Consider the following 24409-nt stretch of genomic DNA (forward strand, 5'->3'; position numbering starts at 1 on the left):
ACTAAGTTGTTTAAAATCAAGCAAACTTAAGAGGATCTCTCTTAGGGAAGAGACAAAAAAAGTCTTATAGGGATGTCAGCTTCAACAGTACTGATTATTAAGAATGATAATTCCAACCACTTGGAATTATGCTAGCTAACCCAGTGGATCAGAAGACTCTTTGATACCAGTGCTGCAGATCAAACCTTGCCAAACTTCAAACTGCAGCTGTATCCCAAGAGGAAAAACTTTCACCATCTAAGGCAGAATTTGGTCAGCTTCCAAAAGTGATTTATTCCTCCCTTCTTAATAAAACATCTTTTGCAGTTTGATGTGTGACAGACACTCACTGTAGCTTGGAGGGGTCAGGGTGTAGAAAAACTAGCAAAGAGCAATTATCCATCCCAGCCCTGGGTGAGAAGCATTGAAAAATACTTGCACGTGCAGTGGGATGTGATGAGGCTGTGGCCACAGAGAGCACTGAGGATGAGCAGAGTGAATGCTCTTACATGGCTTCACTGTAAGCACCTGAATGAGAAAGTCAGTTCCCACTGTGGGGCTGGGAACTGCTGTTACATTGCACACCCTACATGCTGGAGTGAATATTCTGATTCAACCCAAATGCTGCACCAATCCTCTAGGAATGTGGGCTTTTCATTTAGAATAAGGTTTTATCTGCTCTCAAGTGCTGAAGTTAAGCACCCAGTATTTTGTGGGTTGTGGGAGAGGGAGAAAAGATTTTTTTTGTGTTATCAGAAGGCAAGTGCTAAGTCATGGACTGGCTTCCCACCACTGGAGGCACCTAGAGCTCAGTAGATCTGCAAACCTTTCTGGACTGTCAAGCTGTGCTGCTGGAGCTGAGCTATTTCAGGGAGTTCATTACAGGATTACATTGTTGAGGAATAAATGAAATAGTCACAGCTCCTCTTAGGAGTTATTGATGGTAATAGCAGTCTTCCTCTCAAATAAGACCATGTCACTACCTTTAAAAAATAGGAGACCATTCATGTGAAAAATAGTACATAAAGAACAGAGCTAGTAATGTAGGAACTGAGCTTTAGGTGTAGTTTACCAGGTACTGTGATCCATGGGCCACAAAGAGGAACCTGTGGAGGGACAGCTATTGAATGTGAAGATAAAACACAAACCTCCTCTCACTTTTAAATGAATCAAATTTTATTTTAATGAAAATTAAAGGCAGTTTCAAAGTGTGAATTAAACAAACATAAAATAGAAGCAAATCTGAGAGAACCTGAGTAAAGCAATTAAAAAATTCTCAGACTTGCTTCTGTGACACTCCATATTATATGCCAGATATCATTCATTTCTCTGAAGACTTCTTTTGTGATAAATTCTGCAAAAGAAAAAGAATAGAATTGTAGAAAATGAAATATTTTGAGTATAGTATTTTTTCACAGAGAAATTTTTAAACATTGAGATGTTTTATTTTCCTTTCTGAAAAAATAATGAAAAAAATAACAAAGTACAAGTAAGTTACATTACTTCAACAGAAACTTGAAACGGATTATAAAAGTGAGTAATGCAAATTTCTCAGGACTGTTGATCTGCTTGATGGTGGTGGCAGCTGTGTCTTTGTACAGCTCAATCAGGGGCTCTAAAATGAACCTTTAAAACTTCTTTGTTTCTCAAAAGGAACTTCAAAATATTTTTTCTCTTTGTATTGTGACACAGACTGACAATCAAGAAATTTGAAGTTAGGAGTGGCATTCAGAGAAAAACATGTTTTAGTAAGTTTTTGTAAGGAATTTGTGGGTGGACAAAATAAAATACTAGTTGAAAGGATGTTTTTATCACCTTATTTCTCCATACTCCCATCTTCCATTTAACTGGCAGCTGCATGTAAAGGTTAATTTAGCTCCTAAATGCATAATCTTTTGCAGCTTTCAATAAACTAACAATTTATATAAGACCCCCCCCAGTACATATTTCTTGTGCTGAAAGCATATCTTTAAATTCTTCTTTGTGCTTTCCTTTTTTATAGAAATTATATTTGTGGACATTTGGAAATAAGCTGAAACAAATGAATATTGGAGCATGTCTGCATCAAGAGAATACCTAGACATGTGCATAGAATAAAAAAAACCTGCTTATCCAAAACCACTGCCTATCATCCTAAAGGATACCTTTAAAACTAAAATTATCAAACACTTAAAATATATAATGAAAATGGCATACCATGTGCAGAATTTCAATTTCTGTTTGAAGAGTCTCACAGACACTTTCCCAGCTATCATCTTTGCATTTTTCCAACTCTTTCTTAAGTCTGTGTCCAAAAGCAAATAAATTTTCAGGTCAGAGAACTGTTACTGGGTAACTTTTTTTTTCAGCTTTGGTCCCAATTCTCAATTTGACTTGTGTGAGAAAAGCCTCATTGATCTATTTTCCTGGTCAGGATTTAAGTTTGCTAGTTAGACAAATTTCTGGACTGTGTTGTTTCCATAAACTGTGAAAGATAAATGGCCTCACCAGTTGTCATTTTCCTTATTTATACACAGGAATTGAAATGGTGATACTTAGAAAGTACCATATGTTACTGTTCTTATCTCTCCTGGGTATCTTCTCAGAGCCTCTGCTATGGACAGAATGTTGGATTAGATGGGTGCTGTGCTGCCTGTGTGCCAGCATTGCTCCATACCCTCCACAAACTCCACAGCTTTTGTTCCTCTTCTCTCCCCCCTGCTCCCACTATTCCTCAGCACTTACTGGTTCCCAGTATTCTCAGCCAGGAGTTCTTCAACTTTTCTACAGTAAGGATTACTTTTAATATAGATATTTTCCATTCAAAAGATAGTTTAGTCCTGCTAAAAGGAGATACCTCAGCTCTGCACATCAATGACTGTAGTGGTTTAAATTAATACTTGGTAGGCCCACAGAAATCTCTGACAGAGCTTTCAGTAGTCTGATAAATACCAGGTGATGAGATTATACTGGGTCTTTTCATGGCTGTCAGAAGAAAAGCATAATGACAAAGATAAAGTTGTGTACCCTTAATACAGTTTCAGGAAACAATCTGAATGTTCTGGAACATACAAGCAGACTGAAAATATTCTGCTTGTCATGAAATAGCTAAACCAATGCATTAAAGCAGGACCTTGTTTCTTCTGAAGTTGAAACAGAAGGTAGCAACTATTTTTGCTTTTACATACTATAGTAGACAATAAATTATTTGACCTTACTATAGAGATGTACATCTTCAACTGTCCTAGTGCAAAGAGAGTTGGTTTTCTACACAAAAATGGCTTTATTAAAAGGTGTATCTTTAAATACAGGAATAGCTTAGTCACTGTGCAGCTTTAGAATAACAGACTAAGACTGGACTGGAAGTTAATTTTGCTGTTCCTGTGGAAAATGCAAATATCTTACCATCAATATGGAAAAAGCATGAGCTCTATGTCCTTGCATTATAAAGGAGTAAATGTCTCTTCTTTCAGAAATATTTCTCATAACACTTGCAAGAATCAAAAAGGGAACTTTGAGCTATGCTTTAAGAAGTGAAATTTTCAGTGCACTGTAGTACATTGTTAGCTTTCAGTCCATTTTATTGAGAGAAGTTCACTTCAAGGTCTAGGATAAGCTTGTGATCTTGATTAAATCTGCTTAACTCCATTGCCTTGTCTCTGCATTTTTTCTCTCTGTGTTCTCTGCTAGTGTGATATTAGAACCCTAATTTGCTTGGGACAAACAAAAGCCCTACTTAGTTTAATTTACTATAGAAAAAGACAGACTCTGCTGGTCTCAGAGAAAATGCTCTCCCACTGTGTGTCACACTGTAAAACTGATGCACAGCCTGTCTGTCACTTGTTAGCTAGGAATGATACCAGTCCATGCTAGGTCCACATTAGGGATAGGACGAGTGGAAGATCAGCAGTAGGAGTGGCTTATTTGTGTCTTGAGATTGTGAATTAATTTCTGTTGATGATGGGCTTTGAAACTAACATTTTGTGTATGGATTGTAAAATTTTATTTCAAATATTTTATAAGATTTTTAATGGTAGTGACAGCACAATACCTTACATAGCATCAGGTAGTGGTGATACAAGACATTCATTCAAATGTGGTGTTTAATTCTTACATTAATCAATTGATTCTGCTTTCAGGTCTTCCTTCTTTCTTATTTAGAAGCTAGATAATTACAGTATGTGCCAGGAATAATATACTCACAAAATAAGAGCTGTCTGTTAGGTTACAGTCTACAAAATTAATGCATTGGAGACGCCTGAGTTACTGAATAAATGATGAAGTTTTACCAGAAGGAATGTGAGACAATGGAACTATTAAAAAAAAAATGTTTAACCTGAAAGCAGATTCATTTTTTTCATTTTACATTTAAGATAAGCAGGATATTCATATTCATCTTTCCATTATCAGATTGAATGTGCAAACCAATTATTCATTAAACTATACTGTCTTGATGGAAGGCAGGTTTTCTGTCACCTTTGAAAATGTAAAAAGATGTAACTTTTGCTAGAACAAGGATTAATTTGATGATTATACCCTTTTTAAGACTATGAAAAAAGGCAGATCTCTTAGGAAAAACAATCTGAAAAATCACGTTAGCATTTGGCTCCCCATGTCCTTTGGTTTTGTTTTATTTTTAGCATTTTGTTCTCCTTGCTGACAATAAAATATAGCTTTAAAATAAGTCATTGCACTGGACTAACAGTGTCTTGGCAAGTCACAGTATCACAGGCTGTAATGAACAGCTGGAGCTGAAATGCCACATTTGCAATAGCTAAACCTAGCCTTAAATCAAGTAGGTGGGAAAACAACATCAGCATTTTTTGGATGCTAGCTTGTCCTAGACCGAGCTCTGCTATCAATGGCCCATTTTCCATTAGTCTTGAATGCTAGAAGTGACAGAGATGAAGAAGGAGGAGATCACTGAAGATGATCGATTTTGCAGCTCTGAAATGAGCCCAGCTATTAAATGTCATTGGCATTTGTGGCTGATACACATTCTTCTTGAATTTCAGCTCTATATGCACGTGGCAAAGAGGAAAAATAATTTGAAATCAATACATGCTGGTATTATAAATTGAACTATGAAGAAAATAATGTTATTGTCAAACAGGTCTCTCTACAAATCATCCACAGATTCAAATTACTGGATCAAAACTTTAGTATCCAAAACTTGCATTCCAAGAATAATTTCCTGTAAAGAGGTCTTAAAGGAGAAATAATTTCCCTAGAAGGTAGGGTTAATATGTGATTTTAGTGTTTTTTTTCTAGTGGGGCTGAAAGACCCTACCTAATTGTTCTTGGAATTGCAGGAGGAGCAGACTATCTCTTAGTTATGTTTAGCTGACACAAGTACAAATGTTTTCCATATTCTCCTTTTTGTCTTTGCCTTGTTTACACCCGCCATTTTATTTTTTAATCATAAATTGGAGGGAAAACATTGTGGTGTGTTATAAAACAGAATTGTTTGACACTGATATACAGGCCATAGAATCCATGGTACAAAATGAACTTCCTTAAGAAGCTATATATAACTTGAGAGTACATATCTTGATTTTCTGGAATTTCATCATGAACATCAGGAGATACATTTATCAATGCTTTAAGACTTTATTGGGACTGAAGAAAAGTATTGAAGACTTAAGTTTATTGTCTCAAGCTCAAGTAGAGGTGAGACATTGAGGTAGTTCTGTCAGTTCATGACTGGGTTTAAATAATGTGTATGTTTCTACAGTGAGAGCAAGATTTTACTGGTATTTACAATTTGCTGACACTACTAAACAGAATATGCTATTTATACAGTTGGAGAAGTCAATAAATTTCAGACTATTATCAATTGATTGAGGAAGAAAAAAAATAAGTCCTAAATGGAATACAGCATCCCAAAATATAAAGTCAAGTACTTGAGTTACACAATTAAATATAAAAGTCTGTGCTTGATGGAGCAGAAGGATAATAAAATTAAGCAAGTCACCTAATAGTAATAATAAAGTCTAGCAGGAAGATGAAACATGAACACAAAGAAGGTACTAGACAACATAACAATGGAAATCAAATGCAAATGAAAAGAAATTTATGTATTTTAAGTAAAATAAGAAATTTTCAGCTTTTGCTGTCCTGGATAAAATGTTAAGTGTAAAATACATAGTTACCAATGATTAAAGCTTGCATTTTGTGAATGCTGTCAGGCAACTGTTGATAAGAGTAGTTAGAGGTCTTGAAAAGTGTGGTGGTATTTTCCAAATACATAAACCATCACAAGACATATTTTAGGAATATATAATAATAGGTGAATAAACATGGAAAGGTTAAGGCACACTAAATTAAATTGCACATCTAGGATGAGATTTGCTTTTGTGCAGACAGCAAACCAAAGTTGTGTGGATTATTTTTCATCAGAACTGTAAGAATGAGCTACACAGGAAAGAAAAAATACACAAGCACGTATGTGAGATGTGAAATGAAATGTGTTACTAAGGGTCAATAAGATTCCTATTGAACAGCAGGGAAGGTAAATAGGGGTCAATGGTTTTTCTAGTTCAATTATCTTGATTTTTCTATTGGACAAAGAAAATTAGATTTTAATCTGAGTATATTAATACTTTATTGCTGAAGTTAGTGTCTCTGTTATGTATTGCTTTCTTCATGTGTATAACAGACTTGGAGCTAAAAAGGATTTAGAATTGTCCTTGTTTCATTCTGCTTTATGGGCTCTCCATGCTCTGCTCATCTTCCAGGTTGAATGAATCTTTCTTGACAAGTAGGTGAGAGATTTGTACAAAGTATTCTTACACCCTCCTGGTATTTTTTTGGAAATAACTCTTTCTTTTATCTTGTGCACAGCTATATTTTCTTTTGATGTTTATAGCTGTATTTTGCACACACAGTATGCTCAGACCTCTCTGCTTCAAGGTGCCTGTTATTGAAGGCCTAATTGTGTACAAGTAGATAAACTTACACTCTAAACAGTCATATTCCCCCTCTTTTTAGTGACTCTTCTGCAAGGTGTAGAGTTTAATTGTTTAAGATAATGTTGTCTTGAAACACTTTCTATTCTGAAGTCTTTAATTAAAACATTAAGCAAGACCAACTGTGACTGTTGTTACCTTTGAGTCCCAGGATTTTAAATTGCAGACCTATGACTGTTGTTACTATTACTCATTTCTTTACTTAATTTTTTTAATATGTCTTCCCTGGGTTAACTTGTATTTTTCCATTTGGGATAGCATCAAATACTTTATAAATGTCTAGATGGATGGCATTGGAATTTTCTTTGTCTAATCTATCTGTTGTCTTATCAAAGAAAAGCATCATTAGTCAGATTTGATCTGCTTTTTGTAAATCCATTCTACAATTCATAATGGAAAGCTATTTTAACATAATTCAAGCTATAATAGTTCCACTAGGCACTGCTATTAAAAAGAAAAGCTCAAAAAATCAATGAGGAGATTGCCATTGAAAAACTCATTTTGAACCACATATATTACTCCAGAGACTGATATTTTCTGATTATAAAATTTAACATCAAATTAAATTGCAAAAAAAAAAATTAACCCACCAGAAGAATGCATGGGGCTTAGGCAGTCTGTTGTTTGCCTGAACAATTTGTTGAGCTCTAAAGAATATATTTCCTGTATGATCTGTATGAAAGAAATTACTTTTTCCTTCCTAGTTTTGGTAATAGAGTTTATTTTTCTGGATTATGAAGAATAAGAAGGAATACTATATATTTAGGACTTAGACATGTATACAAAGCTGTGAACTATTTACAAAGTAAGCGGATTTCATGCGTTTCCTTTCTGCTGCTTCTTTTCTGAAGTAGAAGAGAAATTCAGGTTTCAAAGAACCATTTTATCCTTATTCTACCTTTTAAATAGGTTGAAAGATATCTATTTTAGGTAGAAATGCTCTAGTTTTAGTCTAAATGAACTTCAATGAGAATTATTTCTAGGCTGTTTTACTTAAGGCAACACAAAAATTTAAAATTAAAATGTGAAAGAGGATAAATAATTAATACAGTAATTACAATGAATATAACAATGAAATGCCATAGTTAGGAATTTACTGGTATCAGTTAGTCTCTGTTTGACTCCTGCATTGTTCCACTTAAGTGATGTTACTTGCTACCTGCCAGGGAAATGGGACTCCAGAGAGCTGATGCCAAAGTTCTTTCCTGCTGTTTTGTGTTTGAGGATGGCATTGGCAGAACAGATGATTAAAACAAGGCTTTTGATCTTAATTGCAGCTCTCTTTAGGGAAAAAAAAAAACCAAAACAAAACCCAAAAACCCCCACAAAAACACCAAAAAACAAAAAGTAAACCAACAAGGAAAAAGAAAAAGCCCCATTTTCTTAAAAATTTCTCTGAATTATGTACTTGTATCATGAGACTTGCATTTTCCAAGGTGCCTGCTAATTACATCTGTGCTCAACATTCCAATTCTGGTTGGATTTTTTCTGCATCCAGTGTGGATCAGTACAAGCCTCCACAGCAGCTCCAACAGCTGCTGGAATTACTGGTGTGTGCTTCTTGTGACCCTTTGCAATTCTTTGATGGATTTCAGAGAAATTTTATGAAACTGCAGACGTGGTATGGGGCATTTTTCTCAGATCAAAGATGAATTGCTGTAATTTGAATTAGCTGGCTACACTGTTCAGCTGAAATGCAATTTACTTTTAGATATATACTTAATTGCAATGAGGATTCTTGCCTTGCCAGCTACTTTTGATATTGATTTTTAAACTGGGACTAGGGATGTGATACAGTAACAGACTTGCAGGGTGATCTGGGAGCTACATATATCAGGTTATTGATGCTGACTGTCTCTCATGTTTGTTCTAAGGAAGCATCAAAAAAAGAGGTATTTTTTACCACTTAGAGTGGTGTGGTTTCCAGCTCTGTAAAAAATAAAATCAGATTTTGTGCTATTTCATAGGGGGAAAAAAAGTATTTCTGACCCACATTACATGTGTCAAAATATTATCTTTATGTGTAATAAAAATGATTTTCAGTGAAAAACTAGAACTCTATTCTTGCAATAAACTCTGTATGAGGATAAAAACCCTGATCTTTTTAGGCTAAAAAGAGCTGTGTCTCAGACACAGAAGGTTCAATCACATTGATTTTAATATGACCAAAATTGACTCCTGTTAAGATACACAAGTATATGAGTGTGTCTCAGGAAGCAGAGCCTTCAAGGATGAAAACTATGCAACCTCTCTAAGCAAGCTGTGCCTCCTCATCATGATAAAAATGCTTTTTTCTCAAACTCACTCTAAATCCTCTTGTTTCAACTTCTGCTTTTTGCCTTTTGTTCTCTCAGTGTGCAGCACAGTGCAGATTCTGGCTCCATCCTCTGGATGATACAGAGGTACCAGAGAGTGATCAGATACCCTCCAGGGGACTATTTATATGCTGCACAATTTACAGTGTCTAATACTTTAAATCCCCTTTCATTCTCTTAATTCAGTAGTCCAAACCAAGAAGTGATGAGTAGGCTTTCTTAAATAGAAAAAAACCCCAAAAAACCGAAACAACTGCTAAGAGTTGTATGAGTCTGATAAAGTTTGGGGTGGCTCTAAAGAGCCCAGCAGTGACACAGAGAGGCAGACAAATGAGGATTGTCTGCTTGGCTCCACTGAAAAGCAGAATCTATTAGTGCTGACATGGAAATACAGCAGCACAGCTCTATTGCTTCTGGCATCTGAGTTAACTTTTGCAGGGCTATCTCTCTCTATGAAGCATTGAGCTTTTCTGATCAAAAGCAAGTGCAAGATAAAAATATGATTTAGGCAAATCTATCTTAAACTTTTTCCAGTATCTGAAATGAAAAAAATGTTCCAATTTTAAGAAAATGTGTTCAGTATATTACTAGACTTCAAGAAGGGCTTGCATTTTGTGATAGTGGTAATAGCATCGGAGCACTTTATTTTTTGCACTACATGCAATTATCAAATAATGTTAGCTTATCTTGACCATAAAAGGAGGCATTTCAAGAAATAAGAAAATCTCATCATCCTTCTTGCCTTGGTTGTAAATGACACTTGCTGATTTTGCAGTTAATAGAATTTAATATGTTTTATCCAGTTTTTTAACCCAGAGAAAAGCAAAGTGTCATTCTGAAGAGCTGTTAATTTCACAGCCTAGAAAGACACACATGGATTTGATTGATCCTTAGGATCTCAGCAGCAGAGCTGGGGATTAAAAGTATGATAATGTTGGCTACTTCTGTACCTTCCACACAGGAAACCTACTCTAGAAAACTAATTGCACAAATTTGGATATTCAGTGGCATCATGGCAGTAAACTATTCCAAGGGAAGTATGTTAGCTGGAAGGAAGCTGACAGCCTCGTGTATCACCAACCCCAATATATCATGATTGAATGAATAATGTAAAGGAGTGAAATATAATGTGCTGTCCTGGAGAATCGTTACTGTTATTATTATTTACACTGTGTCTTCTATGTATATGTTGAATGCAAATTTTTTGCTACTGTATGCAGGATTGTGAGCTAATTAATTTTTATGCTGAGGGGATTTTGGCCATGTCTCAACACCATGCAAGAGGTTGAAGAGAGTTAGTAATAGGGCTGATATATCATTTTCTTTCAAAAACCAATATTCAGCAAAAACCGGGTCATTACCAAATCGTCTTTCAGAAAATTGCTCAGGGTTCTCTGCAAAGTTATAACTTTCCATTGAAAGTTTTCAGATAAAAAAAATCCCCACTATATTTACTTATTTCTGTCAAAAGCTTAGGGATATATAGGAAAAAACCCTGTCATGGTAATATAAGTTGTGTTTGCCTTAAATTTTGTTAGAGAATCTTTTGGTCTAGCTTTATAAGGAGGAGTTCCTTTGCATTGTCTATTAATTATTTTTGAATATTCCCAGGCACTTCCACATGGACTACCATAAAATAGGAAAAAGGTGGTAAATTCTGTGATATGGGGTTTTCTGCATTCAGAGATTTAAAAAAAAAAAAAAAAACAACTACATTATTTTCTGTGAAGTGAAAATCTAATGTTTCATTTAAGCAAACTGACAAGAAATGAACCACTCAGTTCCTAAGAGGAAAACTTCACTGTTAAGGGAGACTGTGCAAGGTCTTCTCTTCTGTCTTGGTTAGGTCTTCAAAATTTTTTTAAACCAGCTTAATTAGTAGGCAAACTAGATAGCAGAGAACACAGAGCAAATAAATCTGCATTTAGTTGCTCCAATAGAGGCCCCAGTTACCCAAGGGTGGGGGGTTACTGTGGCCAGCCCAGTCCATTGCAATGGACTCTGCACAGCCAGGCAGCAGAAATAGGTTTAGCCCTGGGTAGTGCCTTAGTGCTTTGTGCACCACCATCATTTCTGCAGGAGCTCAGGAACTGATCTTCCTCCCAAGCAGCAGCAGCAGTTTGCTCTTGCTCAGGGTTTGACTGACACCCCTGCAAACACTTGCAGTTTTGAGATCATTGGGGTGTGGATGTGAGGGTGAAATGCTACAATCAGCAGCAGGACTTGGGGCTGACTAAGAAAGAATGAAGGGTTCTGCTGGCTTCAGAAGGATTGTTGCACGTGGAAGGTAAAATAGTTACCAGGACTAGACTGCAGTTACACTCCTAAAATTAACTGAAGAACTAATTAATGTGAGGCTTTTACCTTAAACATTCAGGATCAGTCTGAGGTTTTTCAGTGACTTGGACTTTTTCTGCTTCTAAATCTTTTGTCATTCTTTCCGCTTCCCTGATTACTTTCTCAAGGTCTAAACATGAAATCAGAATTACCCTATAAATATATATTAATCATCCATATTCAAAGACTTTCTACATATTCTAAATTTATATTTTCTAATATTTCTTCATGAAACTTTTTGAAGGGTAAAGGCATCTAAATAAAGAAAATTAATTATTTTTTTATTATTGTAATCACATATTGCAATCTAGAAAATTTCCCTCCTTTTCCCAAACAATTTAGGACCATATTTACTGCTTTTCTTAGCTCTTACTGTGACATGTTACGTAGCTATTGGTAAAAAAAAAATAGATAAAGCACTCATTTACATTATTTTAATTCAGATTTCAAAATACTCCCTATTGCTGTGATCATCTTTGAAACAGAAGATTTTAAACAATATTTATGTTGACTTCAGGTTCTTTGAAACATTAAATTCTACATTTAAGTATATGACTCACCAGCAAAAGCAAAACTTTATTTATAGCTCATGATTCAGCAGATCTCTGGACCTCAGTATCAGTGACATTTAATTTAAATTGCATTGAAATCCATAATATTTGTTATAATCATGTTTAAAAATGATGTATTACATATTGCAAAACTAAATTAAAATATTGTTACTATGATTCCTTTTGCTTGAGAAAATTGACAGAAAACATTTTTCAAAAGCATTTGTCAAGCCAGAAATAATTATCACAAGAAATAATTATCAGGCACACCTTTGAGCTCACTTTGGAGAGTAAATAAATCCTGCTTTAATTCATTCTTCTGCAGCTGGAGTGCATTTAACTGAACATTTTTATGTTCCATTGACTCCATTTCTAAGAAAAAATACGTTTTAAATTAAAATGCATTGCAGTTTTTGCATTCATGATACAATCTTAAATATTCTTAACTACTTCTACCAATCTTCAGCTAGTCAAAAGAACCTTAAATATAAAACCAAAATAAACTAAAATAATGCATATAAAACACAGTTCACAGGAAATTATGTCATATAATGCACTCATAGCTATGAAAGAAAATGATTTTTTTTATGTTATTGAGCAGTTCAACATATTTTGTTGTCTGGGCATAAAAAGAATGTTTTGCTTTACAGTTAATTCAGCTATAAAGAAAGGAAGATGACTGATTGAATAGGTGGAGAACAGACATCTCTCAGCAGGACTGAAAAAAAAAAAACCTTCTTAGTATTTTTGGTGTTATATATATTTGAACTTTACTATTAGACAGCATCTGGAATTAATTGGGATTGTTTTTCTACCAACTGGAGGTCCTCACGTAACTTCCTTGTTAGGAGTTGCTCAAACTTTTCACTTCAGAATTGTCAGTGTGCCCAGGAGTGTAGCAAGCAAAAAGACAAGTTGTGCCTCAAGAAAGGTGCAATTAAAGGATGGAACTGAGATGGCAACTGAACCTAGAGAAGAATTTTGGTCACCCTCCAGGTACTACTGATCATTTAACTGCCCAGCTCTGCCTGAATATGTAAAAAATTAAATGCTAAAAGTAGCACTTGACACCAAATGCAGACTTTTCAGTTGTAGATTAGTATTTTAGCCACAGGAAATAAGAAAGAAGGTGTTACCAAGTGCAAGCTCCAGTGGGCAGTCATTTTTCAGTATCTTTATAGCAGATATGGGGAATTGAAAGTGCTGTTGCTTGACAGATCATGAGGCTGGAATGGACTTTGAGGGGTCACTTACTGCATTCTTCTCCTGAAGGGAGGATCAGCTGTATCTCTTGTTTCTGAAAAATACTGGTTTGACCTTTTTTTGATAACCTTTGGTAATGGACACTCCTAATTCCTTTGGTAATGGAATCTTCTAAGGCAGAGAGCTTCAGTTGTCCACTGTTCTTAGAAAGATTCCTCAGCTGTCAGACAGACTCTCCCTCGTTGTGCTTTACACTTGTTACTTTTTATACAGTTCACTATAGCTATAGAGAATATATTTATTTCCTTTCTAGAATCCATCTTTCATCAGTCTTTTCCTTAATAGCTTAAATAGTCACAAGTCTTTCATTTTCTTCCTTCTCATGTGCTCCAGAATTCTGATCACTCTTACTGGTCCTATGTGGATTCTCTCCAGCTGGTCCATACTTTTTTTTTTTTAAGTTTAAGATCAAAATGAGATGCACAGCACTTCAGTTCAGAGCTTAACTGCCCCAAATAGAGTGAGGAATTATTTTCATGTGTTAGAGGTCAGAATTGTGTTTGTGTCTCAGTGTGGTGTTGGCATTCTGATGTCGTTGACTCATGTTCAGCCTGTGATCCATGACGACCCTGAATTCCTTGCGGAAGGAGTGCCCTGCAGTGTGACCCTGTGCTCTGAGAGATCCCATACTCTGTACCTTAACTGAAAATCAAGCTACACTGTGGCAGTGAAGAACCAGTCCTACAGGCAATTTGTGTATACAATTCTTTTGAAGCTAAGGGAATGCTCAACCTCAGGTGATTCTAATCCTGATTCAGTGGCTGTGTATGACCGTGAGCTCTGTGCCGGCTGAATTAGACACTGGGAGCTGCCCCTTTAGGTTGGCTCCTTCTCCTCACAGTGCTCACATCAGAAAGGGAAGAGGATAGGGAACAGAAGAGCCTTTAATTGTGCTTGGTATGTCAGACCACACTCTTTCAGTTTAGTGCTAAACAGCTGTATTTTATCGATTTTTGTTAATCCAAGATAAACTGGTTTAATATAAGACTTACCATTTTTTAACAGAGCAGCCTCATTCTCTAAATAATTTATTTCAGTCTTGACTTTCTTTTTAATAAGAAGATCCCTATTACTTGTTAGTCCATATTCATTGTTAAACTCTGTTATTTCTCTGGTAAAATTATCTTCCTCTTCAGTAATTTTTCTCTTTGCATCTGCCTGAAAAAAAGAAAGGGAAGGCTGAATATTGAAGTGAGAAAAATGAAAGTCTTTGTTAAGCTAGGCAGACTGAGACACACTTGCTTTTTATCCTTAAATTTGTAGTAGGAAAGTAAATAAAATTTTAAAATGCAAAAGTAAAGAAAATATTTACTTTTTCTTATGAGCTACAGCTCTATCATTATGCCAGTTGTTTTAAACTTATGTTTTCCCTACAAAAATGAAGTCTATTCTTGATAACAGCATTTAAAAAAATTACTACATTATGTTATAGACTTGAACCAGCAGACTTTCAGTTCAACTCTCATACTGAAATTAGAAAACTCTGTTTGAATTCACTAGTATAGTATGGCAGCTCTTTTTTCCCAGCTTGTTATTAAACTAAATAAAAGTGTTGTTTAACCCTCTGCAGAATGCAGACGTACTTTAACTCCTTTTATAACTACCAAGAATGCTATTGTTGATAGAAAATCAGAGATCAGTTTTCTGGGGAAAAATATTCAAAAGAGTAAGGTTATATTAAATTTCTTCTAAGAAGTCTTAATTGATGGCTAAATTAAATAAAATTAAATTACCCCTATGTACAGGAAAAAAGAAAAGCTAACTTATATATCAAACTTCACACATATACTGGGAATACCTTGGGTGATGCAGAACTATGACTAAAGATAAAAAGATATCTGCCTAAAGATTTAGGTTTAATAATGGTGCTTTGTACTGAATGTTTAAAATTTAGCTCTGCTGATTTAAAGAGCAAATACATATGCAGAAAAGACTGTTCCTCTGTGGCATTTCTTCATATGTACAGATCCAAGAAGCCTCAACAAAGTAAGAGGAAGGCAATATTCAGGTTGGCATGTGAGAGAACTGGAAAGCTTGTTGTAAGTAGCTACCTTTGAAGAGGTGCTGAGGTGTGTCTGGCATCAAAGAGATTGTGTGCTATGTCAGGATTGCTAAACTGTCCACATTTGCTAAAATGTGGTGTGGGCCTCCCTGGGGTTTTCCTTTGATCCTTTTCAATATTTTTTACTGTGGATGAGGCAATCCAATTTAGGCAAGGCTTCCGTAGCTTACTTTTACAAAGGAAATAATCTGTCAGAATTGGAGTTCGCTCATAAAACAGCAAACATTAAAAAATTAAGTCAAGAATATAAAATCAGCTTTGGAGATAAAATGCAGCATACACTACCTTAGATCATGGTTTAAATGAAGTGTGAGAATTTATCCAAGTTTACGTTGTTATATATACTAATATAAAAAACCAATAAAAATTTCCTGATTAAGACGTTAGCTTTTCCAGATTTTCAAATTTTAAAGCTGATTGCTCTTGTACAATAGAAAAGAGCTGTGTGAATATCACAGCTGGAAACATACCATGATTTTAAGAAGACTGGTTTTTTGATTAATAAGTTCAGCTTTTTGTTTTTCTAAGCTGTCTTCATGTTTCTTCAGAATTTCTACATTGAGCTGCTTTACAGACAGATGCTGAACCTTCCAAAAGGAAAAAAAATTATTAAGTTATTGTTTAATTGTTTCATACGCTCTGAAATTGTACATAAGGATCTTGGTCCAATTTAAAAAGAGCTGGCACAGCTGCTGGACTAACAAAAGCATAACAGCTCTTTTTTTCCCTCAATAACCTTTCAGTGTTCTGCTTAGATTTTGAGAAGCCTCCTTTCTTTGAAAGACTCATTTAGTAGTGCTCTGTCTATCTATAATGGCATTTTAAAATCTGCTAGGTTTAGAAGAAATTTTTTCAGGAAAAATATTGGCCACATGGGATCCTTTAGCCAACATACTCCACCATCCTCCATCTCACAAACCAAATGAGACAGTAATATCAGAATAATATCAGGGGGTTTTGGCTGAACGGCTGTACATGTCACCCACTCTGCAATGCTACCATGGAGTATGCAAAGGAGAGCAGGATATTTTTCTGAGCACAATTTTTAGAAGTTTTAGCTGAAAAAGGCTAATGGGAATTAGCTCACTGGTTATTGACAGTTTGATCATAAAACCCCCAAGCCCTAAACCTCAATTTTGCACCTGGGTTTATTTAGAGTTTTATTACTTTTAACCATTAGATTATCTGCTAGGCAAGTATGCTGTTCAACCACTGCATTTTCAAAATTTGCTGAAGACTTCTCATTTTTCTAGCACATCTACTGTATCATCATCTAACCAAAGTGCAGATATGTGGTGGGATAAACTGTAACAATAACAAATAGGAAGCAGCTAGGTGTTGTAGAATCTTAAAGGAGGAGAATCATTTATTTGATGGAGTGTCAAGTTCTCTTGACTCAGAGCAATGAATAGGGAAAGCAAAGTTAAGATTTGCCCACAAAGAATAAAGGCACAGGGTAAGTATCAGGAATTAAATTGAACAGTCAGGCTGATTCAGGAGTGTTTGTGTGTGTAGAAGCAGAAAAAGCCAAATAAGAGTGGTATTACAGTGGTAATGTAAAATGTAAATATTGTAAAATGTAAAAAAATGTAAATATTTAAAAGTTAAATAATGCACATGATTGTGGAGGGGGCACAGATGAAGTGCATCTGATCAAAATAGGAAGATAGTGGAATGAAATGCCCAAAACTGCAATGTGAGAGGTGGAAAGGAAAGGACTAGGTTTTTTCCTCGTCCTTGATATGCCCAGAATGCTAAGGTCAGGTCATGCTTGGCTCAGAATTTATTTTACATATGAATTCAAACAGAGTAGGTGGTCTTACATCACTGTATTTCTAATACTGTACATAACTAGCTTTAGAGTAGTTTTTTCAAGTTACCAAAATTCATCTATGCATTTGCAATCAATTTTTTAAAGAAGTCATTGAGCTACAGAGAGAAAAATGCTGTAATTTGGGTTCTAATTACATGCTACCTGGTTTTAGAGAAGAGAGGGAAAAATTGCATTTCCTAGGGCTCTTTGATTGACCACAGGCAGTGTCTGTGAAATAGATGTCAAAAAAACTTCTGAACTCAGTCTCAGGATCTTGGTCAGGCATCAGCTGCTGAGCATGCACGTGGTTGGATATGTGTGCTTGTAAAGAACTGCAGTTATTTGGTGTGGGATAAATTGAACAGCATTAGTTGAACAGCATTATTTAATATTATTTGAATTACATGAGCTATTGCAGTAAAGCTAATTCCTGTAGTGAAAAATAAATTACTTTAAATAATAAACTATAACTAGTCAATAACTATATAATCTTTAAACCTAAATACAGTCTGATTGAAATGCATTTTTCTATTCCACTACTTTCTGTATCATTTCCTATCTATAAATGAATCAATGTCAGACTAGGCAAGCAAGTAAAATGTATTTTTGTGGACATCAGTGAGAATATAATTAATACTGGTCAGTAAAGCACATAAAATTTAATTAGGAATAGTTCTTCAGCTCTTTCCATTAGTCATTTACAATAATGGCTCTACTCTCGGGACCTTCTGTACCTACCACATAAACCTTGATTATAAATCACAATGCATCAATAACAAATTAGTAATATAAACATAAAATTGTGATGTTTGTAAATAAACTTATGAGGTGGACTACTGAGGACTTCACCTAACAAGCAACATCCAGATATAATCTGTGTTGGATAAATAAGTTACTATTTTAAAGCACGTTTGGGCTCTGAGATTGTGGTATGCATAAATGTGAGTGTCTGAATAACTGCCTGCATGATTATAGTCTCAATTTGCAACCAGTAAATATTTGTAAATGAGTTCTATTCTATCCCTTCTCAGCAATGTTGATATATATATATATATATATATATATATATATATATATACACACACACACACACACATATATATTACATTGTCTGTTACAGAAGGCAAAAGAGACTGTTCTAGGAAGGATGAAAGTCATCCCCCAAACATTTATTTTCACAACTAGATGAGGCAATCTCCCAAAGGTTCTTGAAGTTGTTTATTTAAATGATAGGATCCAACAGCTCTGACTTCAAAGGAGGCTCCACATCCTTTCCTGTTGTGAACACATATTCTGTCAGCACAGACACTTAAGAGCACAGGGGAGGGTATTTAGACTTAATTTTCAGACACAAGCAAATGGATTTTTAAATAATTTGCAACCACAGGTGTTCTTGATGAAAAACTCTGCAAAACCAGTGGGTTAATCTGAAAATACATCTGCAGTTTGATTAAATGGAAAGAGTAATAAAATCACTAAATAGATTCAGAAACTTTCCTGTCTTTGGCCTCCCTAGAAAAACCCTTAGTGGTTGTAAGCCTTAACTGTAAGTTCACAGAAAGATCTTCAGTATATGATTCAAGATCCTCTGAAATAAATACAGGGAATGTTTCCATATATTTTCTGTGAAAGGCCATTAATAAATGGCATTGGGCAACCAAGGGGTGTGTTCTGCACACTGTAGGAAAGTGCTGTAACAAGCTGCAGGATGTTGAAACAGAGTATGGCCCTAAAAGTCACATGTATGCCCTGACACAGCCCCAAGGGTGAGGTCTGTGGGAGGAAGGATGTTGATGGACACATTTTTAATTCAGAAAGGCCCAGTACAGGTTTCCTCCGTGCTGTGCCACTCAGCAGATGAAGCACACTCCTCGAAAGTGCTTATTCCTGGAAGAACAGGTCGTGTATTTGTAAACATAATGCATTTCATTATTATGTACACTATAAATATGCCTGCTCACCTTGGTTTCTAAGTTAATTTTTGCAGCGCTCAGCTCTTCTTTTATTTGGTTAATTTTTTCATAACTTCTATTTATGTCCCATTTAGCTGCAAGACAACAAAAACCCGTAAGAGTATGTGCTTAGTTTGTAAATCCTCAGTTGTTACATCCTTACAGAAACGTGCTGGTGGCAAGAACCAGCCACGCTGGCTCTGCCAAGCTTTCCCTGGCACGAGTCCCCTCAGGACAGCCCTGTGGGAACAGGGATGGCGCCCATGGGGCTGACCTTGTTGGATGAAGCTCCTCTTCTCCCTCGCCTGCTTCTCAGTGAACTGTATTTGCTGGAACAAAGCGTTCAGGTTCATTCCTGGCTTCTCATGGGGCTCTGTGGGCCGAGCTCTTTGTGAGGGCTCCGGGAGAGTCCCCACAGCGCTGCCCTCAGGCCTCGGCCTGCCTGGGCTTGGGACAGAGGTCTGGGAACACGGCTGAGGGGACAAGGCTGAGGGGACACAGGGACAGACAGGGAGGTGAGGGATTGCCACACTTTTTACAGAAAGGGTGGCAAGAGCAAACCTCATGCAGAGGGGAATGTGGGTGACTGGGTGGAGGAGCCCACATGGAAAACAGGGAATGGGAACACGCAGGCAGGAGGGCAGCATGGCAGGAGCTGGAGATGTTTGGTAAGGAATAAGACAGATGACACTGAATCATGTCAAACATGGGCACATCTGTCAAGCTGGTTCTGACTCAGGATCTGGGAGGTTTTAGTCAAACAATTCTGGCTTTTTTAATTCTCTAGGACTATGTGCTCCATACTGGTTTTCCATCATTCAGAAACTGGTTTTTTTCTCTGCCGCTTCCTTTTCCTATGCAGCGACCACCATCCTTTCTAAATGTTACATCTGCTCAGATTTACTTATCTTTTTAGGACTAATGTCTAACCTGAGAAATTAAGGAGACAAAAACTGCTGTCACACAGGAGAACATGGTCAAGTTGAGTCTATGGAATTTAGAGTGATCAGACTCAGCTCAGCTGTATTTCACCATGAGCATAAAATGGGCAGTTCTTCTGTTCCAGTTAGTCCCAGTAAGCAAAGATCACAACACAGCCCATTTTATGCTCTTCTGGAGCATAATTGTGTAAAATTTACAATGCTCTGACTTCCTGCAAAGTTCTGGTTTTTATGTTACTGGATGGTACACCTGGAAATGTAAGCACCTGGTTGAAAATATAATTCACATTACAGGGTTTGCTTTTACATCTTGGGAAGGATTGACTACATTCCCTGTGGAGAATAACTATGCGAAGTTTGCCTATTTGCTTTGAGGCAGAAAAAGCCTGGAGGAATGAAACTTTATAGATTTACAGCCTTTTTAACACTGAAAAATATTAGGATTATTGACAGTCCTGTGTTATAGTTTTCCTCAGAGGAGATACTGTCTTAGCATAGACTGCAGCAGCAAAGTTCAGAAATTAGAAAATCTTTGGCCATCAAAAACCAAAACAATATACATGAGAGTACAAATGTATAATTAATGAAAAGCCTGTTCTAAGTTAGCAGAATGCAGCAGAATTCTGAAAAATCTTATAGTATTTACTGCTTAAAAGGCATCATGTTACAGCTGGTAGTGTGTTAGAAAATTATGTTTTTTAAAGGAAAGACATTGCTCTAAGAAAGAAAACGTGGGTTCTGATGAAATTTAAAACCCTGAAACTAGCACATTATGTTGCAGGAAATGCAATTATTTTTTTAAAATGGCACAAAGTGCAACTGAGGGGGAAGAGTTCACCAAAGTGAATTTAGAAAATGTTTCAGAAGTGAATCTTCCTACCCAAAGGCCAAAGGAAAAGCAGATGAGTCAAACGGGAACATTTGGTGAGTGAGACAGTGATTTGTTAAGCAGGTCTGATGAGTGAAAAGTCATTTTACAAAATTCAAGAAAATGAACTGCTCTATCAGTGGATCAAGGAGAAAATAAAATGAAAAGCTTTCTTTGAAGTTTTTGAGACTTGACTGCTATTGTGTTTGAAGCTGAGAAGGCTGCTGTAGGCTGGGATAGAGTTCAGTGTCACTTATTAAAGGAACTACTGTGTTTTGTGGAGGGTGCTTCAGCAACTCTAATTATGGCAAAGGAGCTGTTCTCCCCAGAAAGAGGAGTCTGACTCCAACTGCACTTCTCACTGTCTGAGAATGACCATTCAGCACGATTAACAGTTCTCTAAGAGTTCTCTTCAGAAAAAAATTCAGTGGGATAAGTATTTGACATTAAGATTCACAGCTTTTGACTCCTGCAGCTATTTGCCATGTTCTTGATTTTCATATGGTAAACTACTCACAATAATAACTCAGGATTATGTAAATTTAAGCACACATGTCAAACATATACCAATAGTTTCAGAATCAGGATCAGGCCCAAGATCAAAGGTGTGCAGTTGCTGGCTCCCATGGAAAGGACACGAACCTGAATGTTTCAGGATAAAAGTAAAACGTTCATTACCTTAACTCCAACTTCTGCAAAGCATAAGATCTTTGGTAGATCACTAGCTGCTAGAAAGGTGACTTTAATTTCATTCTGTCGGTCATATCAGTACATCCTAATCTTAATCTATATCTGTATCTTAATCACTGTGCTGTAATCAGGTCATGTCTTTTTAGTGCTCTTCAAAATTACTAATTGCCCTTCGTAATCAGGCTGCTGTACTAATAGTAAAGTTTCTTCTACAAGTTTCTTCTCTTGTTTGTGTAGGAAGAAGAAAAGAAAGATTTTGCTTGTAATTTCAAGTCACTATAAAATTATTACTGTAACTTATTTCTAAATCATATACACTCAGATTGTTTCATAAATTGTTTTTTTAAAAGCCAAAAAATAGAGGCAAAAGTAAAGAGGTGGCAGGGTAAAAGTCAGATGATGCAATATGGTCTTCATCATAAGAAATGCATAATAAGAACTAGAAATTGTAGGATTATAGTTACAAATAAATTTTGTCTTTTGGTCTTAGGCACTGTTAGTATTATTTTTTCCATATACAAACTACACTGCTTACTTTTGAATGGTTTTATTTATAGCAAACCATCTTACCAACCTACATCTCTGGTCTTCCTTTGCTCTTGGTGGTCTTTGTATTTGGCAACTACTTTTGTCTACCTCACATGAAGGAATAAAGTCAAATTGTTCTGTGGCACAAATTCACAGCTGTCATTTTGCATTTGCATAGTGCTGAAGTGCTATTTCCTTTACAGGAAATAGCCTATATATATGCATGTGTTTATATGGTAAAAACAAAAATGTATATGAGAGCTCTAGCCACTTGTATGCTGAAATGGAATGTAATGCTGAGCAGCAATTCTATTGGAGAGAAACCACAAACAGTGAGAAACCCAGTAATTATCATAAATCAGCATTAAAAAATCACAGACTTATTAAAAATTAATTTTACAATGCCACTTCTAAACTGCAAGGCTTTAAGTCTATTATTTAAAACTTTGTTGAAATTGTTAAAATACAGCAAGCAGTGTAACTTGGTGACATCAAATAAAGTGTTTTCAATGTAAATCAAGAACATTTTGTGGGCTGGTTCTGCTGCTCTTGCTGGCTACTTAAATACCTCAACTACTTCTGAAAACCTACAGCAGGACAACAGAAAAGGGAAACAGTAAAATGCAGTAATAACCTATAATTTATGGGCTATCTCCAATTTCCTGAGGAACTCAGGCTAAGAACAATCTAGTTTTTATCTCTGGATAAGAGTGAGAGCAAACTGCTGATCCACAGGCTGGAAGTTCTCCACTTCTAGTGAAGTGCTCAGCAAGGCAGTCATGAATGCACATGCTGTTTCCTCCTTTGAACAGGAGGGAAATAGACTACAAAATTCATGGAATAAAATATAAAATAATGGAAAATTGAAAAATAAATCCCTGGAAAATGATATGGAAATGAGTATCATGAGAAATGAAAATATTTCTCTTTGCCCCAAATCCCTATTTACTTTTTCAGGTGAAAAAACTGTTAGTGAAAAGCTCTGTGTGTTTATTAAAAAATATTAAGCAGTAACTTTTACTCCCTACATGCCTGGCTGCAATGGAGAATTAGTGATACCCTTTTCCACTTTGGTAGGAATGTAAACAACTTCACAGCAGATGTTCTTTATAAGGACAAAGCCTGCTATTTGCATTGTGATATCTCTGTTTGAGTCTTACATCCAAGATTTTGTTTAATTCCATCTGGAAAGGCTTCACTGGATCCCTTCAGCTTACTAAGGCAAAGATTATTCTTTTTATGGGTTTAAATCTAAGTTTTCTATTTTCTTTGGTCAGAGAACACACCACCTGCTTTCTTTGCTGATTGGTAACTGTGCTGTTATACAGGGATCCACATTGTTCCTCTGCTGTGGTTTAGAGTCTTAAATACATTTCAGTTGTTTCTTTTACTGGGTCAGGGAGTCTATCCTAAAACTTTTATACTCTGCTATTTGGATAAGCAACAAATGAGGCTCACATTTTGAAACATATATCAGAGCTTTTATTTATCTTTGAATAAGGGTAGTAACTTGCCTAATGAAGAAAAATTTTTCAGATCTGGAGTCCATATCACAGTACAAAACACAGCCTTGAATTTGCATTTTCATAGTAAATTTTCTTAATTCTTTATATGGGAGACTGTAGTTTGCTTTACTTCAATACTGGTTACCCCTAAGTTGGCACTCAATGGAAGCTACAACAGAAACAGTGAATAAATACTTACATTGTAATTGTTTGTATCTTCCATTTATAAAAGAGGTTGTGGTTTTGTTTTTTTTTTTCATTTGATATTAACAGAAATGTAAATAAATTATCCATTGAGTTGTAACATCCTATAAGAAGATGGGTGGTAGCATTAAATCCTCTAAAAAATGGCTGTTAAAGAAACACTTTGAGGACTGGGACCTTCATGTAAGAAAGTAATCTTGGATTGAAATGCATTAAACAGCCTGTTGAAGAGACTTCTTTATAATTGCTTAATTATGGGATGTTTCCTATAAGCATATAATGCCAGTATGCCAACTTAGCTTTGTGTCATATAAATTTTGCCTTAATAATAGAAAAATATTGATAAACACCAAAGGAGAAAGTAATAGTTTTATAGTTAGTTAATCAAAGAAACTTTTTTTTCCATTTCAGTCAGTTCTCAGAAGTTCACATATAATCCTGCTAAATTATCGGG

At 35.7% G+C, this 24409-nt stretch overlaps 1 protein-coding gene across 1 annotated transcript; it reads right to left on the bottom strand.

The window, feature by feature from the left end:
- Window positions 1–1300: 1300 nt before the first annotated feature.
- Window positions 1301–19572, bottom strand: CCDC172 (coiled-coil domain containing 172). The gene is made up of 8 exons (XM_054637748.2): window positions 19494–19572; window positions 19229–19314; window positions 15925–16041; window positions 14385–14550; window positions 12400–12501; window positions 11606–11708; window positions 2176–2263; window positions 1301–1333 (listed from the first exon to the last, which is right to left on the bottom strand). Exons 1-8 carry the CDS (start codon window positions 19570–19572, stop codon window positions 1301–1303), a joined length of 774 nt encoding a protein of 257 aa, XP_054493723.2.
- Window positions 19573–24409: the final 4837 nt, after the last annotated feature.

Source organism: Agelaius phoeniceus, chromosome 9, assembly GCF_051311805.1.
Source record: "Agelaius phoeniceus isolate bAgePho1 chromosome 9, bAgePho1.hap1, whole genome shotgun sequence".
In the NCBI taxonomy this organism is placed as follows: Eukaryota; Metazoa; Chordata; class Aves; order Passeriformes; family Icteridae; genus Agelaius; species Agelaius phoeniceus.